Source organism: Oryx dammah, unplaced genomic scaffold, assembly GCF_014754425.2.
Source record: "Oryx dammah isolate SB20612 unplaced genomic scaffold, SCBI_Odam_1.1 HiC_scaffold_29, whole genome shotgun sequence".
NCBI classification, from domain to species: domain Eukaryota; kingdom Metazoa; phylum Chordata; class Mammalia; order Artiodactyla; family Bovidae; genus Oryx; species Oryx dammah.
Window position 1 is genome coordinate 73,665,117 of NW_024070213.1, and position 21,390 is coordinate 73,686,506.

The window sequence follows — 21,390 nt, forward strand, 5'->3', positions numbered from 1 at the left end:
CCTGTGTGTGTTAGTCGCTCAGTTCTGTCCAGTTCTTTTCAACCCCATGGACTGAAGCCCACTAGGCTCCTCCATCCATGGAATTCTTCAGGTAAGAATACTGGAGTGGTTTCCATTTTCTTACTCTAGGGGATCATCCTGACCCAGGGATTGAACCTGAATTTCCTGCATTGCAGGTGGATTCTTTACCGTCTGAGCCACCAGGGAAGTCCATATTACAAAGCCTACTTCTGCTTAAAACAGCCTCTAAGCAACCACCTCCAATCAACCTCAGTTAAAACTGCATTATATTCTCCTCCTGCATTTGAGGGTTCTAACCTTGCCCAGACTTTCTGGTTCCTTTGGAACCAGGATTGAACAAAGCAGACTCGTCCAGATCCAGCCTTTTACATCTAAGTCCCTGCTGGTGTCTGAGTCATACCTTTTAACTAATGTTTGCAAAGTACTTACAGTCATCAGTGATTGAAGATCAACACTGTCTCTGATTCTACCTTCCTTCCGGGCTTTAGCTGCAAGATTTCCAAACCAGATGAATGGAACCCAGTATTTCAGATGAGGAGATTTGAGGTGGTCGAATAATTTTCTTTCCTCTGCTGTCATAAAACCTTTACACAGAATAAAAAGAGATAGGTTATACAGATTTGATTTAGCATTAATGTTTGTCTTAGTTGCTCAGTCGTGTCCTACTTTTTGTGACCCCATAGATTGTAGCCTGCCAGGCTGCTCTGTTCATGGAATTCTCCAGGCAAGAATACTGGAGTGGGTTGCCGTTTCCTTCTCCAGGGGATCTTCCTGACCCAGGGATTGAACTGGCATCTCTTATGTCTCCTGCGTAGCAGGTAGATTCTTTACCATCTAAGCCACCAGGGAAGCCCCTTAGCATTAATATATTATCCTAAATATTTCAGCGTCAATCATGTGAGCATAGAATAGGGGATATTCAAGAAATAAAAAATAATGCGGTTCCTGTCTCAAGTAGTTTTTACTTGTTTAGAGAAAAGGACTATTTACCTCTGTAAGGACTGCTTACATGCATTGCCTTCTATACCAGTATATAACTCTGTGTGCGTGTGTGTGTGATCGTAGTGCCAATAGGAAGCAAGGTGACATTAAATGTGGACTAGGACATCAAGGGAGTGTCTCTTCTTTAGGGTTTGGTAAAATTGAGAACAGGAATACTTAGAATTGTTCGGATTTAAAGAATAAAAGGTGGTAATGTATACCAAGCACTTAGTGTTTTGCCCAACAGGCGATTCACATGACTTTTCCTCCTGATGCTTCTTTTCAAACACCTAATTAACCAGGTTCTCTTCTGAGAAGCCTTCCTTGATTCCTTCTGCCTCTCCCCTTCAAATCACCACAGGGCTCTCTCTTGCCTCAGGTTAGGGTGGTGTTAGACACAAATGTTTCCCCTGCTAAGACCCTTTGGGAGGGCAAAAAGCATAGTATCTTCACAGTCCCCACAGCATTTTGCATATACTTTAAAAGCGTTTCTTTGATTTTGTGTGTCTCCCTGTGTGTATGTGTGTATGTATGTATGTACATGTGTGTGTGCATAACACAGTTTGCTTCAGCTTTCAGTGATTTCTCTGAGCCTCAGTTTTCTCACGTGTAAAAGAGATAATAATGTCTACTTCACAAGAATGTTGTAGAAGTACCTGAGATGAGGAACATATGTCAAGAGGTTAACATAACACTTTGCACATAAATAACACTCAGTAAGTGCTAACACATAATATATTATGTGAAACTTTACTCATCCTCCACCGCCTGCACACCGAAAGAAGAGACTTGAATAATAGGAGAGGAATAATAAGGTAGCAGGTTTATTTATTAACAAACATTTATGGAATGTCTACTATGTAAAAAGTTTTGTTCATATAAATATATGCTTCAAAAGCTTACTGTTTATACTTGACTTTTTTTTTTTTTTAATTCAATTGAGTAGTTCAGTGGGCACAAAAATCCTAACCGGCTAAAGAAATATTAATGGGGAAAGTAAGTCTCATTTTCCCAACCAGCCAGTTTCCCTCCCTGAAGGAATCACTACAACCAGGCTATTGTGTATATTTCCGGAGAAGTGTCACAGATTTCACACAGGCCAAATTTTTAAAAACACAAATGACTTTATACTCCATACATGTCTGACATTTGCTTCTTTTTTTCAAGTTGTATCTTGGAGATGTTTTTGTTAAGATGTGGAGAGCAGAATCGTTCTTTTTAGGGCTGCATTCTAGTTTGCTTTGTACAATATTTTACACAACTAGTCTTCTTCTGAACAGAGTTTTAAGTTGCTGAGCTCCCTGTGCTGCAGAGCAGCTTCCCACTCGCCATCTATTTTACACGTGTAGTATACATATGGAGAAGGAAATGGCAACCCACTCCAGTATTCTTGCCTGGAGAAACACAAAGACAGAGGAGCCTAGTGGGCTGCCGTCTACGGGGTCGCACAGAGTCGGACACGACTGGAGCGACTTAGCGGCAGTATACATAAGTCAACGCTGCTCTCTCAATTCATCCCACCCTCTCCTTCCTACCTGTGTCCATGAGACCATTAGGGCAAGATTCCTGACCCAGTGTTGCACCTTACAGTCTCGTGTGCCTGTGTCTTAGCCCAAATGCCTTTTAGAAAATACCAGTGCCTTTGCCTTATCCCCAGAGGTGCTGATTCAATGGGTCTAGAGTAAGGTCCGGGGGTAAGTATGATTTTAAATCTTCCTGAGTGATGTAATGAATTGGGTCCAGGCAGCTGCACATTTACAAATCTCTGCAGGAAATTCTGAAATACAGTGACGCTTGAAAAATCACTTCCTCACTGAATGAAGATTCTGTTAAGTCAGTTTGAAATAAACAGAGCAACAATTACAAGGCGAGTATTTACCAGCAAGAGACTAGTTTAGATGATACTCAGATTATTTACATTAACTTTGAAAAGGTCTGCCCATGCCAGGGGAACTGAACTCTCTCTGGTGGTCTAAAGTAAGAATGAGCCCAAGAATTCTTGTCTTGTTTCTCAGTGCATTTCAAAGTTGTTGCATGATCCAGATAATCCATTTGGGTTTTTGTTTTATTTTATTTTATTTTATTTTTTTGCTATAAAATATATCTTTATTGCTTATCTATTTTATGTATAGTAGTTTGTATCTCTTAATCCCATACCTCTGTCTTGCCCCTCTCTCTCCCCTTCCGCACTGGTAACCACCAGTTTCTACATTTTGTTTTAAAAGACTTGCAGTGTATGATTAAATCTAATGATAAGAAGTCACTAGGTGACCTGTCTCGGCTCTGTGCTTAAAGACCTACTGCAACCTTTCACCCTTTCCCTGGAAGCCTATTCTCAGACATTTCATATTAATTGTCTAACAGTTACAGTCTTGGGATTTATAGTGCAGTTTCCAAAAGTGACTGCATTTATAGACTCGGCTGAAATCTCTGTCATTTGACCAAAGAATAACTTTACCTCTGGTTATTTTTTATTCAGGAGTATGGATCAAATTGTGCTGGCAAGTCCTTTCTTGGCTTCTTAGCAGAAAGCAAATATGCAGAGTGAGGAATTATTTAATGTAAACACTAAAGCAAGAGTTAGGTACCCCGCTCCCCCCATCCCTGTCGTGTAGCAAACCCATTGGTTGAAAAGGGACATGTAGAGTTATGAAAGCAGGGGGTTTTAAATGTTCAGTCCAAATTTACTGAGTACTTTGCTAGGTGCTGTGAAAAATGAACTGGACACTAATGTGTCCTCCAAGAGTATACAGGCAGAATAATTTTTATTATTTCCTGCAGGGTTATACATCTTATACAAAATAACCCTATCTTTGGAAATTGAGTTACTGGTCTTTTGAAAGAAAAGTCTAGATTGTTAGTGAAATCAATTCAGAGAGCATTTGTTATTAAATGGAGTGCCATCCTCATCAGTGCTTCAGACCATTTTAACTAGAGATCAATGATATTTTCAGAATGTGGTCTTTATCCTTGTCTCTAAGGCTATGTTCACCACAGGTATCAATTTGCTGCAGTTTGGCAATACCATCAGTTGGCTGATCCTCACATTACCCTGTCTCCTTCACATATCTATCTTCATGCCACATTTCCTCAGACCCTATCCACACTCCTAACATTGCTATTTTATCTTGCTATTGCATCTGGCTTGAATTTCTCTTGCTATCTCTTTTCCTTCTGGTTTTCTGGCTAGTTCAGCTCTGCTCAGCAATTTTCATCCTGCTTATCTCAAAGAACACTTTTTAATATTTCAAATCAGAGTAAAAAAAAAATATATATATATGGATAGATATACAATTATGCACACACACAGGGGCTTCCCAGGTGGCACTAGTGGTAAAGAACCCGCCTGCCAAGGCACGTAGACACAGAGACATGGGTTTGATCTCTGGGTGGGGAAGATCCCCTGGAGGAGGGCATGGCAACCCACTCTAGTATTCTTGCTTGAAGAATCCCTTGGACAGAGGAGCCTGGTGGGCTATAATCCACAGGACACGATTGAAACGACTTAGCATGCATGCACACACACACACACACACACGTTTGTATTTTCTTGTGACTTGAATTGTGGCTTGATGGAGTAGGAACTGCTGCTTCTGCTGCTAAGTCGCTTCAGTCATGTCCAACTCTGTGCGACTGCATAGACGGCAGGCCCCCGGGCTCCCCCGTCCCTGGGATTCTCCAGGCAAGAACACTGGAGTGGTTGCCATTTCCTTCTCCAATGCATGAAAGTGAAAAGTGAAAGTGAAGTCACTCAGTCGCGTCTGACTCCTAGTGACCCCATGGACTGCAGCCCACCAGGCTCCTCCGTCCATGGGATTTGCCAGGCAACAGTACTGGAGCGGGGTGCCATCGCCTTCTCTGAGGATCTGCTACTTTAAGGCAAAATTTTATTGCTTTCAAACCAAAGGACCAATTAAGTCCATTAATCAACAATATTCCAGCAACTGCAGATTTGGTTGCAGCTGAGGCAGATGTCTTTTGCCTTTAAAGCAGAGCATGCCCATCAGGCTCTATTAAGAAAAGAGCTAAGAGCTCTGCTTCTCAAAACTTTTAGCAGGGTTTATTGCCAATTCTTTCTGAAAGAGTAACTTGTGCATTTAGCATCTCAGCTGTTCTCAGAGAGGTGACTTCTTCGGAAGCATTGAAATGAGCCTGATTCATTTCCCTCTCTGTACTTTCCAAATGAATGGAATGAAGCCACCAGATTCAGCTGCAGCTGTTCTTTAAATTCAATGGTAGAAGTTCAGAAATCCCTGTCAACTGGGTAACCAAGAGAAGGCAAAACGTGACTGAGAGAGAGATGCAATCACAGTATGAAGGCATTGTGGAAGGCAGTATATAGACATTTTTTTTTTCTCTATGAACCACAGAAAGAAAGCTATCCCAAAACAATTATTGGCTTTTCTAGATGAGGTGCCCCTTGATTTTTCTGCTCTGTTCCATTCCATTCCATAAAAATGCTGGCTCCAAGCCATTAAAATGATTTAAGAACCCAAGAATAAGTCACAACCTACAATTTGAAAAGCTTGAGATAGGATATGGTTGAGTAAAGTCAGTTTCTGGGGTAGCAATGCTGAACACAGACAGAAACTCCTCTATTTTCCTAATGTGAGAAAAACATCTCCAGTCAGCCATATTTCTGTCTCTAAATTAGTATCCTATTTGGTAGCTCACTGCCTTCTACACATGACTCACTGGAAATACCATTCACAAAATCAGTGCTCTTAACTCCTTGCCTGTCCAGGTGGCCCAGAATTCCATTTGCACTGGGTAAACTGCTCTGAGACAATTTGCAGATAAAGTTGGAGGAGTTAATAGATGTGCTCTGGTGCAAGACTTTGCTGCACAGTAGAATGGTCTAGGGAGTTTTAAAAACTCCCAATGCCCAGGTTACACCGTATACCTATTGAATGTTAATATCTGGGGATGTGAGCCAGGCATCAGTATTTTTAAAAGATCCCTAGTGATTCTATCTTATAACAAAGTTTGAGAACAACTGCACCTAGTGCAGAATCACACAGCGAGCTGGACATTTTGGCATCCTTCAGTTCTGTTCAGCCGCTCAGTCGTGTCCAACTCTTTGCGACCCCAAGAATCGCAGCACGCCAGGCCTCTCTGGCCAACACCAACTCCTGGAGTTCACTCAGACTCATGTCCATTGAGTCGATGATGCCATCCAGCTATCTCATCTTCTGTCGTCCCCTTCTCCTCCTGCCCCCAATCCCTCCCAGCATCAGAGTCTTTTCCAATGAGTCAACTCTTCGCATGAGGTGGCCAAAGTACTGGAGTTTCAGCTTTAGCATCAGTCCCTCCAATGAACACCCAGGACTGATCTCCTTTAGGATGGACTGGTTGGATCTCCTTGCAGTCCAAGGGACTCTCAAGAGTCTTCTCCAACACCACAGTTCAAAAGCATCAATTCGTCAGCATTCAGCTTTCTTCACAGTCCAACTCTCACATCCATACATGACCACTGGAAAAACCATAGCCTTGACTAAGATGGACCTTTGTTGGCAAAGTAATGTCTCTGCTTTTGAATATGCTATCTAGGTTGGTCATAACTTTCCTTCCAAGGAGTAAGCGTCTTTTAATTTCATGGCTGCAGTCACCATTGGCAGTGATTTTGGAGCCCCCCAAACTAAAGTCTGACACTGTTTCCACTGTTTCCCCATCTATTTCCCATGAAGTGATGGGACCAGATGCCATGATCTTCGTTTTCTCATTGTTGAGCTTCAAGCCAACTTTTTCACTCTCCTCTTTCACTTGCATCAAGAGGCTTTTTAGTTCCTCTTCACTTTCTGCCATAAGGGTGGTGTCATCTGCATATCTGAGGTTATTGATATTTCTCCTGGCAATCTTGATTTCAGCTTGTGCTTCTTCCAGCCCAGCATTTCTCATGATGTACTCTGCATATAAGTTAAATAAGCAGGGTGACAATATACAGCCTTGACGTACTCCTTTTCCTAGTTGGAACCAGTCTGTTGTTCCATGTCCAGTTCTAACTGTTGCTTCCTGACCTGCATATAGGTTTCTCAAGAGGCAGGTCAGGTGGTCTGGTATTCCCATCTCTTTTAGAAATGGTCTGGGTCAAACACAGTGCTTCTGGGGAGCTTGTTTAGAAGTGGATTTCTGGGTCCCAAACCCCAGAGAGTCAGATTCATAGGCTGTCTGCTGCTGCTGCTGCTAAGTCGCTTCAGTCGTGTCCAACTCTGTGCGACCCCATAGACGGCAGGCCCCCGGGCTCCCCTATCCCTGGGATTCTCCAGGCAAGAATACTGGAGTGGATTGCCATTTCCTTCTCCAATGCATGAAAGTGAAAAGTGAAAGTGAAATCACTCAGTCGTGTCCGACTCTTAGCAACCCCATGGACTGCAGCCCACCAGGCTCCTCCATCCATGGGATTTTCCAGGCAAGAGTGCTGTCTGGGAAGATGTAATTTAAATAAGTACCCTTGATAATTCATTGAATGTTGTTATCTATGGTCATCCTTTGAGAGGCACTGATTGATGAGCCTGGATATTACTCCTAAAACAGAGCTGTGAAAATTAAAAGTCGCTCAGTCGTGTCTGACTCTTTGTGACCCCATGGACTATACAGTCCACGGAATTCTCCAGGCCAGAAAACTGGGGTGAGTAGCCTTTCCCTTCTCCAGGGGATCTTCCCAACCCAGGTCTCCCACATTACAGGCCAACTCTTTACCAGCTAAGCCACAAAGGAAGCCCAAATAGAGCTGTGGGAGCCTCCAAACACTGAGCCGAGACTGCCCATCCATGGCATTAACTCAAGGATGTGTGCTCTTTCTGTCCCATGTAGATCCAGTGTGCATAGGCGAGTCAAGTTTCACTCACAAGATGACATTCAGTCTGTTCTGAGCTCATCATGTGAGACTATAGGCATAATTGACTCAAACTATTAAAGTTCAGCCAACGGAGTAATAACTGGCATAGCTGTGAATACCGCTGTCCCCTGATCATGTCTCCTGTAGCACAGAACAGTGGGAAATTTCAGAGAGACCAGGGAGCCCCAGCACCACAGAATGCATCCAGGTAAATGTGAACAGCAGACCACAGGGCAGAAAGTCAACATTACACAAAATCTAGTCTATTTTACTTAGTGGGAGAAGATCAGAGACTGAATGATCTAAGTGTGGGGCTGCCCTTCCAGTCAGTGCATCTAGAGTTAGAACTTTTATCTCAGCAGTCATTTGATAATTGGGAGCTTACTCGATTGTATTTATGCCTGTTAACTATACATGTTGCTAAAAATTCTGATGGGATGTCCACAGGCTCTCTCTCATCAGAGCAGAAGCTCAAGGAACTTAAGATTCCAGGCCTTTGAGAAAACAGTTAAGTGTCCTTTCCCTAAATTTTACTGTCTTTTAACCACTGTTCCAGGCTACCATGCACAGAAGGACACTTTTTCAGAGAAACCTAAATGCAATGCAGTGATGTGAATTTCAACTGTAAATATATTTGTGCTTCTTTCTGAAAATGACTCATAGAAGAAAAGATTTATAATAATCTTTACTGACAGTTGAGGACAGGGACCATATCCACACTTGCTTTCAGCTGTGCTCCAGAGCTCAGCACAATGCCTGGCATACATGCTAAGTAGCTTCAGTTGTGGCTGACTCTTTGTGACCCTGTGGACAGTAGCCTGCCAGGCTGCTCAATCCATGGAATTCTCCAGGCAAGAATACTGGAGTGGGTTTCCATGCCCTTTGCCAGGGGCTCTTCCTGACTCAGGGTTGAATCTGCAGCTCCTGCTTGCATTGGCAGGCGGCTTCTTTACCAATAGTGCCACTTGGGAAGCCCCAGTGTACTGTACCCACTCAATAAATCTTTGTTAAATGAGCAAACGCATGACAGATTTAGCAAACAGATTTAGTACTGTTTCTTTTAGAGGAATGTGTACCATTTCCCTTTCCCTATTTTTGTGCTTCTGGTGAGGAATTATGAAGGGAAATGTTTTCTTCTCCTGATCACTGTGAAACTCCAGATAAAATGTTTTGATTCAGTCTCACCGTAACATAAACCCAATTAAGGCCATCACTTAAATTGGCAAAGATCTGGAATTGAGCCACTGACTTGACTTGGAATGAGTGACATCTTCCAGGGCAGGTGATTGAAATGACTGGAATTTTCCAGGGCAGGTTTGCAGCCAAGAGGGAAAATAACAGAAGCTCCTGGGTTGCAGCTCCTCTGGCAAATAAATGTTTGAAAACGGACCAGTGCAGGGAACTTTTGGCATAATAAACACTTTTTTTGCATTCGATTCCTATGTTTTTATTTTCATGGGAGCATAAAGAACTTTTAATTTAGAATTTGGGAAATGTAACCTGTAACATCAAAGTTTATGTACTTCCCAGAATAATGATTCTTCTAATTTCCTGGAATAATTTAACTTGAGTGTCCAACTTAACAGCAAGGAATGCTCAGGGACCAGCAGGTGAATGACCTAGTCCACAAGTGTGGAGCCCCTGGCTGGGGTCTTAGGGTAATATTTCCAGAATTTGCTAAGCTCCATGCCAACCACTGACATGGGCCATCCTGTTTGTTGTGAGTTATGCCATCCTGTTTGTCATGAGCCATTCTGTCCCTAACTGGCTAGCTCCCAGCTCCATATGAGGCAAGATGGAGACCCAAAAGACCCCCAACCAATGACCACCTCTTTCATAGGAATTTTCTTTGTCCTGAGGCCATAAAAACTGGCCACAAGCCCACATAAGTTCTGCTGTCCCTCAAGCTGGTGCGCTGCCCTAACAGCATCTCTCACTCTGCTCCCCCTTGTGTCAGCTCTTCCTGGTCTGTCAGGAAGTCAGCCTGCTGTCTGTGCAGTGCCCCTTACTACCTCAGTCTTTTGTTCTCAATAAATTCTGTCTTCTAAAATGCTCTGTCTGGAAATTCTTTTCCAACCTGTGCTCAGACTGCTTCAACAGTCAGCTCTAGTGAAGCCAGATGCTTCAGAAGAAAATGCTGATCTTCATTCTCTCCATCCTCTCCCTCCTTTTCTCCTGCTAGTCCTGAATCTTTGTGACAGGGACCCTCCCTGAAGCAATACAAAGAGGATGGAAGGAAACTGCCATTGCCCTAAAGTCCACTGTTTCTCAGAGTATGATCCAGAGACCGCCCACCCCCGCCCTGGCCTCGAAGTCTCCAGAAGCTTGTTATATACGCTCATTCCTAGACCTACTGAATTGCTGGGGGTGGTATCTTAGGACCTGCAGTTTTAGCAATACTGATTTAAGTTCGAGAACATTTACTTCCCTGACAGGTGGCTTTATGAGAGAAGTCCACTGAGGCTTTTGTGCCCCCAACATTGGCCCCCTGCTTTGTCCCCTCTCCTTAGGGGCTCCCGTTTCTATTACCAGCCCTCTCTGCCCTCAGGCAGAGCAGGTGCCCTGGCTCTGTGCTCAGGGCACCTGCCAAACATTTTCTGCCATGCCTGAACTTCCTGTTCTTCCCAGAAATGTTGGCACAGGCCAAGGACAGAGAGGAGGAGACATGTGCTTGGTTGGGAGAGCCTGGAAGCCAACGCCACGTGCAGACTGAGTCAGCCCTCTCTGTTAGGGAAACGAGCAGGAGGTCCGGTAAGTCTGTTCCCCTAACTGACAGAGAGGCTGCGCCCCATGTGGGGGGCAGTGGGGCAGCCAGGAGGGACCCTATCTCCGAAGCATCTGCCCCAGCTTGGAAGGCAGTGGCTCGAACCTTTGCCCCACCATGTAATACGTAAATCTGGTGTTTCTGTGGGCACGTGCTGATCCACCACCCGTTTTTCTGCCTTTTGAAAAAACACTTGTGAGTGAAAAAGAGTAGTAGAGACCTTTACACTGAGAGAATTAATTATGACCCCAGAGTGCACTTGCAAAGGCTTTAGCCCCCCTCCTATCTCCTTCTCTTCTCTTCCTCCTTTAGACTCTTCACACAAACTGACCAAAAACCCAAAGTGAGAATGATGCTTGTTGTGTCCAGGCAGGTCTAATTCAGGTCCCCTAGATCAGGGGTCCCCAACCTCCAAGTGATGGACTGGTACTGGCCTGTGGCCTGCTGGGACCAGACTGTACAGCAGGAGCTGAGCGGCAAGGGAGTGAGTGAAGTTTCATCTGTATAGCGCCCTCATCGCTCGTGTTACTGCCTAAGCTCTGCCTCCTGTCAGTTTCTGCAAAATGGTGAGCTGTATAATTATTTCATTATATATCACAATGTAGTAACACAGAAATAAAGTGGACAGTAAATATAATGAGCTTGAATCACCTCAAAGCACCCCCCACCCCATCAGTCCATGGAAAAATTATCTTCCATGAAACTGGCCCCTGGTGCCACAAAGGTTGGGGACCGCTGCCCTAGACGATGGGCTCTGAGCAAACTGCTGCCGGAAGCCACCCTACAAATTCTGGAGCCTCTAGCATGGTCGAAACCTTGAATTCACCCTTTTATTAACTGTTACAGCTTTGTGTTTAGTAATCAATTAGTTGGTGAACGCCAAAGCTTTTTACCCCAGGGGTGAGAAAAAGGATTAAAGAATAAGCATCTCAGAAAAGATTCAGAACTTCTCAAACTCCAGTGTATAAACAAAGCAGCACAAGAGCATGTTTAAATGCAGATTTCCCAGGCCTTCCACGGTTCTGATTCAGTAGGTCTGAGGCAGGGGCCAGGAGTTTGCATTTTAAATAAACAACTCAAGTTATTCAAGGTGTAAAGGGCCCATGGGTCTGCAGATCATACCTTGAGACATACTTGTTTAAATGCACATCAAGGAGCAAATGATTTCATATGCCCTTGGAATGGTTGGGGTCCTGGTGGTTGGAGAGAAAGAAGTATTGGAGTATTCTGAATGTCTTGGAAAGGGGGAAAGGGTGGATGCAAGTAACCAACACACAGGCATTTGTGTAAGTTTGGTAATGAGTGAGCATTGATGTTATGAAAAGTGCACCTAAAAGAAAAGAATTCACATTGTTAAACATCATTCTCCCACTCATCTCACAATTTCTACTTGCCCCTCAGACCTGAGAACAACTCAGGCCTTGTTGAGCTCATGTCTGACTTGGGGTCCCAAAAGGGGCTCCATTGCCAGCTGCCCTGCCACCTCCCCACTTGCTGTTAATATGAAGGTGACGTTGAGAGGAGGAGATCTGCTCTGAGGACTGGGCCTGGAGTCCTGATTCCTGTCCGAATGTGCCCTCTTCTTTCCAAGAATGCGCCAGGACTAGAGACACCTTTATCCATCCGAGTAAACTTTAGCTCTCACTCCTCCTTTTGGAATCAGCCAAATCTTTCTCATTTGTTTTAGAACTTTCTCCAGAGGTCGAAATTCTTATCTCATTCTATCCTTTAGATATTAGAGTAAGAAATTTAACCTATCAAGTGGCAGTTTCAAGTGGTCATTCAGAATGACCATCAAGTGGTCATTTATACCCTTCATCTGACTCTGTAGCTGACTCCTTTTGACTCATTACTTTCTCACAACTTGCTCTGTACCCCTCACAATAGCCTCTACATTCCTTCCTTATTTCCATCTTGACTTTCACAGCCTCCTGGTCATAGATGATCAGGAAGACCTGGATGTCACATCAAATGATTCTTCCTTCTGAAATGACCAAAGGCCTGTGTTATACCTTTGCACTGGATGATTTCATTCTTAAAAGCAAGAATGCATGTCATACCATGTGCCAAGTAAGCTTCTAGACACTGCAAATATCATCGTATTTAATCCTCACAATAAGCTAGGAGGTAAATGAGATCAGAGGGTTTTACAAAATCACTATAACCTCATTTTATGGATGAGGAAACTGAAGCATTAGAAAGGTAAAGTAACTTAGACAAGGTCATGAGGCTGGTAAAGGGTAGAGAAGGAGTTAACTCTTACTCTGTGTTCTTGGTCACTATATTGTCATCTGAAAAGACAAAACCAAATGAAACAAAAACTTCCCAAACCTCCAAAAACAAGCAAAAATGCTACTCTTAAAATATATATACATATCTCTATGTATTTTCAAGGACATTTCAGAAAAAGAGACTGGATAATGAAAGCTAATTTGAGACTGTACTCAACATAAAGGCAAAATCATCTCATGGTTCCTGTGTTTACTATATATTCATTTATACATTCCAACATACTCTCAGATCGATCAAAGACAACTCAGCACAACAACCCATTTTTATTCTGTACATGCCAACAATGATCTCATTGAATCCTTATCCCCTTGAAGGCTGATTTAACAGCTTCTCTGCTAAATATTAACTGCAAAGAGAACCATCCTTCAAATGTGATTTGTTCTCAGCATCCTGTGTCCAGGAGCCCAGGTACAAAACTACATCTACTCTGAGGAACAGAAAAGACAACAGACCTCCACTGAAGCTGCCTTTCACTGCCACTTAGAGTCTGCGTAGATGAAAACCCACGTTGCTATTTCCTATCACAATCTGCTATGTTTGGGGAAAAGTACTAAATTAGGAGTTCTGAGTCTTAATTGAAAATTTGACTCTCCCATTAATGAGCAATGTGATCCAGGACAGGTCATATCCTCTCTGAATCTCTCATGGTTTTATTGAGGTCCAAACGAAATAATGTTTGTGAAAGTGCATAAGCTATAAAGTGCTAGACAATGTAAGATAATATTACAGATGGTTTATATTTCTTTAAAAATGATATATGATGAAATATGAAAATTGAATAGGATAATTATTATATTATAGATTATAATATAATATTACTATATTATGACTGTTGGCAACTTAATATGAGGGTGACTGTTTGCTGTTTCCTTTGCTCTGCCCCCCAAGTAAACCTCTTGAGGGCAGGAATGATGGCTTATTCATTTTTTGCCTCTTAGGACTGTTTCTGGTACAGGATAGGTATTTAGTAAATGTTTCTTGAATGAATGAATGAATGAATAAAAGATATTTTCAGAGGAAATTTGAAGGTTGAGAGGAGCGCCATGGAAGGAAGAGTAATTCACAATACCTGCTTCAACCACGTGGTCCATCGTCGGAAACCTTTTGTACACAGCTGTGCTCACTGAGCGGAAAATGAGCAGGGAGGTGAGATTGACATAGCGCATCAGCGTCCTCCTGAGCAGGCGCCCATGCTCGTCACTTCCATGAACAGTGCTAGAGATGAGAAACATCAGCCTGTCTGGCCAGGGCAGATTCACAAACTGGTTCCACCATCGATTCACTACTAGAGTAACATAAAAGCCTGCAAAATAAGAGGAAACTGTAAAGCAATTTCTTACTGAAGACACGTTGTTGACACTGATGCTTTTTAGCAGAATTTCAGCCTTTTTTAGAGATCAGGGTGTAAAAACATTTAGTTACCATATCTTATGATTTTTCCCTCCAGAAAAAAAAAAAGTAATTTGTGCCTGGCAATGGCATAACACTCAGTAAGTGGATATTAGAACTCACATATTGATGGCAAAAAGTAGAGTTAGTGAAGAGAAAGCTTAATTGTCCAAGAGCAGATCATTACCTCAAACTTGTTGGGTGTTAACTTAGCGAAAGCAGTCTTGAAGGTAAACCTTATGGATGATTCTGGTTCTATTGCAAGCAGTGACTTTTCAGGCATGCCTCTCAGCTTGGAAACACTCCCATGCAGAGTCACTGGTGTCACTGTTGCGGAGACAGCTGTGTGGCTGCATGCTGCGTGTGACCTATACTTACCAAGCACAAAGGTTACTGGAATTTGTTCAGCATATCTGTCACAGTAAATTGATAATTTTTCAAAGAAACGTTTTTGGGCTCCTGTAAGTAACAATCTGGAGCAAAAATAAAATGTACAGCCCTTTATGATATTATACTTCTGCACCTGCTTTGCAAGTGACATTCACTGCAAACAATTAAGCAAAAATAATCTCGTTTTTTTTTAAAGGAGCAGTAGCTTTTCCTTTTATACCTAAGCTGATATATCTCAAAAGCTTTTTAACTGCTGAACATTTTAAGTACTGATGTTTTTAGTACATAAATGTTCTTGGTCATTAGACAGTGGGACACAGTAATCCATTTTATTTTGAATGTTTTATATTTTAAAATTTTTATATGATTAATGCATGGGATTTGGAGCAAAATACTTCATAAAGGAGTCCATTATCCAATTATTAAACATATGTACTTAAAAAAGAATGTCTTAATTATGTTTATTATTGGAATATGCTTACTAAGTAATTATTGAATAATAACCCTGGATTTGACATCTTGATCTTACTTTCTCATGAATATTCTACTCAGTACATTCTTGGTTATGTGTGTTATACCTCAAGGGATGTTATAACTGTTTATTTTAAAGCCTAGAGTTATTTAAAATATAAAACAACAACAGAGGTTCAACAGTTAGAAGTGAAATTTTTATTATTATATGTGGTGAGTTTTTATTTCTATAGTATAAAAATATCAAAATTTATATTATAGATCTGACAGAAACCCACTTTCTGGTATTGTTAAACATGAATGCATTTAATAAAGCTATTGTTGATATTTATGTTTCAAGGGGGAGATTCAGAATCAGAAGAGATATCTCAAGGCAGGCTAATAATAATGATCAAAATCCAGAAAGAAAGCAGACGAATTTGAATAAATGAATGCATGCACCTGTTCCAAAAGAATCAGGACTCCCTTGGAAACACTATGGCACATGTCAGAGGCCTATTTGGGTCAGTAGAGCTTTGAGGAAGGAAGCGGAGGGATAATGAGGTGACAGTGAGCCACCAATCAGACTGCTGGTGAAGAGCTGGGAGCTGGTGCTGAGAATGTGTGTGGGATGCAGGGTGGGCTTGGAGTGCCCAAAGCTGAGGGTGCAGCCTTAGCTTTGGAGGGAAAGTCAGACATTCTACAGTCAAGAAAAGATGACAGGCAAGGCATCACCTGGTGGACAGGCCTCTCAAGGTGAGGCTGATGACAAGTTACAGCCAGACTGGTTTCCAGTACTCAAATTGAATTGGTCAGAGAGAATTAAATGTGGAGAGCACGGACCATAGAGCCTTACAGGGCCATGTTTGAGAACCAGACCTGCCGCTTACAGATCTGGATTTTGAGCATATTTTTAAATCTCTCTGAGTCTCAGTTTTCTCATTTGTAAATGAGGATAATAATAATAATAATACCTGTGTATCAGGGATGTTAGGAGGATTAAAGAATACATGATATATAAAACCACTTGGCGTATAATGTCATAGTCAACAATAAAGTGGTTGTTACTATTAATAACTGGCCAAAGGAAAAAATATTAAGCTAATAGATACATAGAAATTTTACTAGCTAGAAGGTACTACAGCAAGTATTTTGTCAAATGTATCCCAAAATACAAAGAGAGATAATCAAACTAGTGAATTCGGGTTCTATCTTATGATTTTTTGACAAGCATAACTATTAGCTTATAATGGGATTAAAAAACTTTAGCATTGTTAGTGGATATGAGAATGAAACTATGTCTATATTTGTCTACAGGTATGTCTGACTTTCTCAACAGATTCAGCCTGTAGTTCTTGGTAGAGCTTTGACCAAGATAAAAGGATCTATTTTAATAAGCTTTTACATTTGAAATTTAAAGAATGAAAAATGGCTTGAACTAATGGTTGTTATAAACACAAGCTCTTTTTGGTCTTTAGAAAAAATATGTGCATACAGTTTTGTGGGAAATAAATAAGACATTGGAGCCAAAATTAAGGCCTAGTGGAGCATCTCTGGCTATGATGCAACTGTTCTAAGAGCTATTCTATTCTAAGCAGCAGTAGCAGCAATAAATACACATTAGTAAAAATAAACAAATGAGACAATTATCCTGAAACGTCATGTGTCTTCCACCATTTGATATTGTGAAGGATTGGATGACATATAAATAAATTGTCAAAATAATACTGTATTTAGAGGACGTATTCAAAAAATCATTAGAGGTTTTTAATAAAACTTCCCTTTTAAAGATATTTTGCCAAAATGTATACCAATATATGCATTTTTTTGGAACAGTAGTTTTGATATATAGCAAAGTAACTGTTCACTTTTGGTCATTATTGACCAGTCAAATTAACCTCTCTTCTTCACATGGGGTCCTGTCACTGCAAGGAAGAATACAGGTGAGAGCAATGACATGCAAATTTGTTCATGGTATGCAGAAGGGAAAGAACAAACTGATAAGCACAGAAAAGGTGGAAATACAGCCTCAAAAACCTTTAACTTTTCCATTTTAAGTTTTAACTTCTCCCTGAGAAGAAATTATGCAATCAATATTAATTAAAGAACTCACGGAGCTTCCCATTTATAATACTGATAAAATTTTATTAAGACTATAATTTTTAGTCATAAAAGTATTTCATGGACATAATGTTGCTCAAATTACCTGTCAATCTGACAGGCAAAGTTTGTGATGTTATGAAGAATAAACATCTTTTGTGAATATAATGTGCCTTCAACTTTGAAGATAATGCAAAAATAAATTCATTTTTAGCCTTTTTCTTTAATTGAGATATTGGTAAGTTTGGGGGCCCCATCTTAGATAAGATTTTGTCATTCCAGGAAAAAGGAAGGAAAGTTGCCTGATATACACTATTTATGAAAGTGTTAATTATGTAAGTAGTCGCTGCAAGCAGTCAAATCATAAACTCAAACTATGAATGATATCATTCAGAGAGGCAAAAATAATGATTTTAAATGGTAAAAATCATCACTTAGTAAGGATCTAGGTATAAATCTTTCATTTTTTGCCTGGAGCAAAATTCCTGAAGCACAAATAATACTTCATCACGACCAGTTAAAGTGGGGCTGGAATGGGAGCCACCTAAGCATGATGGGTTAGAGTCCATTTAACATCTCAAAAATGGTTCAGTTCAGTTCAGTTCAGTCGCTCAGTCATGTCCGACTCTTTGTGACCCCGTGAATCGCAGCCCGCCAGGCCAACACTCAGTCTCAGGGAGAAGAAGGAGACAGAAAATCGTGCAAAGGAAGAGATTACATAATGCAAAAGGCAGAGGCAACCAAAGGACTTGGATTTTTGAGACTGTATTCATATACGCTATTTGATGGCCATTTAAGAACACATGCAAAGGAAAGTACCTGTACATCAAACTTATTGCTGTGTAAAGTACAGCAAAAACAATAAATTCCCTGTACAATAGTTTGTAGATGCTGCCTCTCCACTTGAGGAGTAACCTATGAAATCCAAAAAAAGTTGCATTTGCTACTTTACTGGAGTAAGTGACAGTCATCTTGGATAGTTTGTTTGTTTGTTTGTTTTTCTAGAAGAGCAAGAAGACAAAACACAAGTAAAAAGTGATGTTTAAGACAGAGCATAAATCTGTATCTCAAAGAAATCCTAGTCAGCAACGAGTTAGTCTTCTTGACTAATTTCCCTTTCTTAGCTTGAACAATTTGGAGATAACCACGACCTCAGTACTAAATCTTTTAGTAGAAAAGGGGAGGAAAGTAGTTCTGGAAAAAGTAATATTAGATGTCTTAAGCTTGCCCTCATGTCTAAATATTATTTAAAGATTATATGACTATCACTCAATAAATATTTGAATGACTAAATAAGATATATGAAATACATTGTAATATCATCTATCATATATTTTCTGCATCCATGGGAAGATTTAAGGTATTGATATATGTTATATTAATTGATATTTTCTTTTTTTGCTGTTTTTTAAAGTTTAATTATTTTAAATTGGAGGATAATTGCTTTACAACATTGTGTTGTATCAACATGAATCAGCCATAGGTATACATATGTCCCCTCCGTCTTGAACCTCCCTCCCACCTCCACCCCATCCCACCCCTCTAGGTTGTCACAAAGCACTGGATTTGAACACTCCTTGCACCATACAGTAAATTTCCATTGGCTATCCAGTTCTACATATGGTAATGCATATGTTTCAGTACTACTCTCTCAGTTTGTCATCGATAGTTTCAAAATCAATAGTCAAACCCAAATCAGTTTGGGTCTTATTTGCTAAAGTATGTAAATAGGCATTTATTTCACCTTTAAATTTCCTTGAAGAAAGTTATGGCTCTCTTAGAAATCAGAAGTAAGCCCCTTTTGGGAATTTAATTAATGAATTACTTTGGGTGGTTTTAACTGTCTCTTTAGTGGAGCTCCAAGTGTACTCTGTGTACTTCAAAAGCTAGAAAAAACATCAGGCCACAGTGATTCTAAGTAAGGTGCATTTTCCCACTGAAAAGTCTCATGTAAAATGCTTAGGTCACTTTCTCTTTGGAACTGAAAAAAATGAGGCCATTATTTAGGACTCTTTCCACCTGGATCTGTTCCATGGATGTAAGTAGGGTGAGAACTGGGCCCCAAATCCTAGTTTTCAGTGAGTTCTCTGGAATTCCATTGCTTTCCACCAAGGCACTAAACATTCAGGCTTTGAGAAGACACCCTGATCCTGGTCTTTATTTGGAAATCCTGCTCTACAGCTCTGACATGTAGCACACAGAAAATGAAATTTCTCTGAAACCTTTTGCTTTGGAAAGGATCTATGTGGAGGATTTTACAGAGCTATTTAGACTGAAATTATGAAGTGTTTAGGTAGAACTGTATTAGACATAACTAATAAATCCGATAGCAGATTTTTTATATACATAGTACCACATGGCACACATTTTACCATCAACAAGGACATCTTCTGTCTTTATTCAGATGTAAAGAAACAATTTAATTCCCATTTACCTAATTTCCCTAAAAAAAACCCCAAAACATGAAATTTTGAAACTATATTTTGAAGCTTTATTTTTTGTAATCACCAACCTAAGCCTTCAACATGACTGATTTTTAACAAAGAAAACAAGACTTTTTGGCAAAAGTAAGTGCCACTACTTTTTGTGTGGGACTCAGGTTAGAAAAGCAGTTCCATTGTTCCATCTTCATCTCGTCTATTTGTCTAATATGAGTACAGCAAAATTGGGAGAGGAACATAAATTAAGCCCAATTTCATAATTTGTTATCATGGGCACCAGAGTTTTAAATGAGTCCTTAGATAACTCTCATTAACAGTCACCCTTCCATTACAGCTCTGTCAGAAAAACCCAGATCACATCGACAAGAGGTCAGAGCTAAAATGCATAGGTTTACTCTGCGCACTAACCTATTTGTTTGGGTTGGAGTGTCCGGCGTCTCCGACAGGAAAGACAGTCTCCAGGCTCCCCCTGCAGAGGTGCCTTCGGGATGGGGCTGTACTCTCGGCTCACCCTCCACGCATGCACAGATTTTCTTTCTGTTCTCTGGCCACTGAGAGGACTGGGAGTGTGACAAGGACAGGGGTTAAAAGACTTTCCACTTGCGAAGGCCTATTTATGCCAGTTTGCCCACTGGTGACAGCCATAGCCGGGAACAAACAGGAGCAACAGCTGCTGAGGTGGCTTTTTTTTTTTTTCTAATCTCTAATTATAACTCCACCTGCCACCCAAAGCACCCCCTTTGAATGAGGAGTTGGAGGTGGCGTGAAGGAGCTGGAGTCATTTAAGACTGTTATTTTCATTCTGACCTTATCCTGGGATCAAGGAAGGAAGTCCTTTGCCCCTAACATGCTCTGAAGAGGCTCCACCAGCCAAAAACGGGAATTAGTACAGTCTGTGTGTGCTTAAAAGGAGAATAAATTCTCGTGAAGCCATAAACTGGGGCAGACAAGAACGTAAAGAGGATTTTCACTCATTTGAGGAGTATTGAGGAGAAGGCAATGGCACCCCACTCCAGTGCTCTTGCCTGGAAAATCCCATGGACGGAGGAGCCTGGTGGGCTGCAGTCCATGGGGTCGCTAGGAGTCGGACACGACTGAGGGACTTCACTTTCATGTCTCACTTTCATACACTGGAGAAGGAAATGGCAACCCACTCCAGTGTTCTTGCCTGGAGAATCCCAGGGACGGGGGAGCCTGGTGGGCTGCTGTCTACGGGGTCACACAGAGTCGGACACGACTGAAGCGACTTAGCAGCAGCTGCAGCAGAGGACACTCTTCTATTAAAAACAAAATGCATGTATGTTTGCGAGTGATGTGTTTTGTATATTTTAGAACAACATAGACAATTATTACACATGATGGCATACAGTAATGGAAACTGATGGCACACTGATTCACTACATGTGTTATCCTTCCACGAGGGCTTCCCTGGTGGCTCAGACGGTAAAGACTCTGCCTGCAGTGTGGAAGACTCAGGCTCGATCCCTGGGTTGGGAAGATCCCTTGGAATAAGGGAATGGCTATCCATTCTGTATTCTTGCCTGGAGAATCCCATGGACAGAGGAGCCTGGAGGGCTGCAGTCCATGGGGTTGCAAAGAATCAGACACAACTGAGCAACCAACACTTCCTTTCACTTCATCTGTCTGTAGTCTGCTAGACACATGTTTTAATTATTCAAAATGCCTTCTCTCAGGTTGATTATGCTTCTATACTTTCCTTCTGG

General features: G+C 41.2%; 1 protein-coding gene across 8 annotated transcripts in view; it reads right to left on the reverse strand.

Moving 5' to 3' along the window:
- The window catches only part of BEST3 (bestrophin 3), a 55,475-nt gene extending 34,820 nt beyond the window's left edge, over positions 1 to 20,655 (reverse strand). For 2 of the 8 annotated variants that reach the window (XR_005719727.1, XM_040233440.1), the window contains exons 1-5: positions 20,075 to 20,652; positions 18,045 to 18,226; positions 14,664 to 14,758; positions 13,966 to 14,199; positions 451 to 605 (exon numbers count right to left, since the gene is read on the reverse strand). Coding sequence is in view for 7 of the 8 variants with exons in the window: in XM_040233440.1 (XP_040089374.1) it covers positions 451 to 605; positions 13,966 to 14,199; positions 14,664 to 14,758; positions 18,045 to 18,196 (636 nt within the window). In the remaining variant the exon portion in view is untranslated. Of the gene's footprint in view, positions 1 to 450; positions 606 to 11,726; positions 11,798 to 13,965; positions 14,200 to 14,663; positions 18,227 to 20,074 lie in introns of all 8 variants that reach the window. The other 6 variants (XM_040233442.1, XM_040233447.1, XM_040233445.1 and 3 more) reach the window with 5 other exon arrangements.
- Between the last annotated feature and the right edge of the window lie 735 nt (positions 20,656 to 21,390).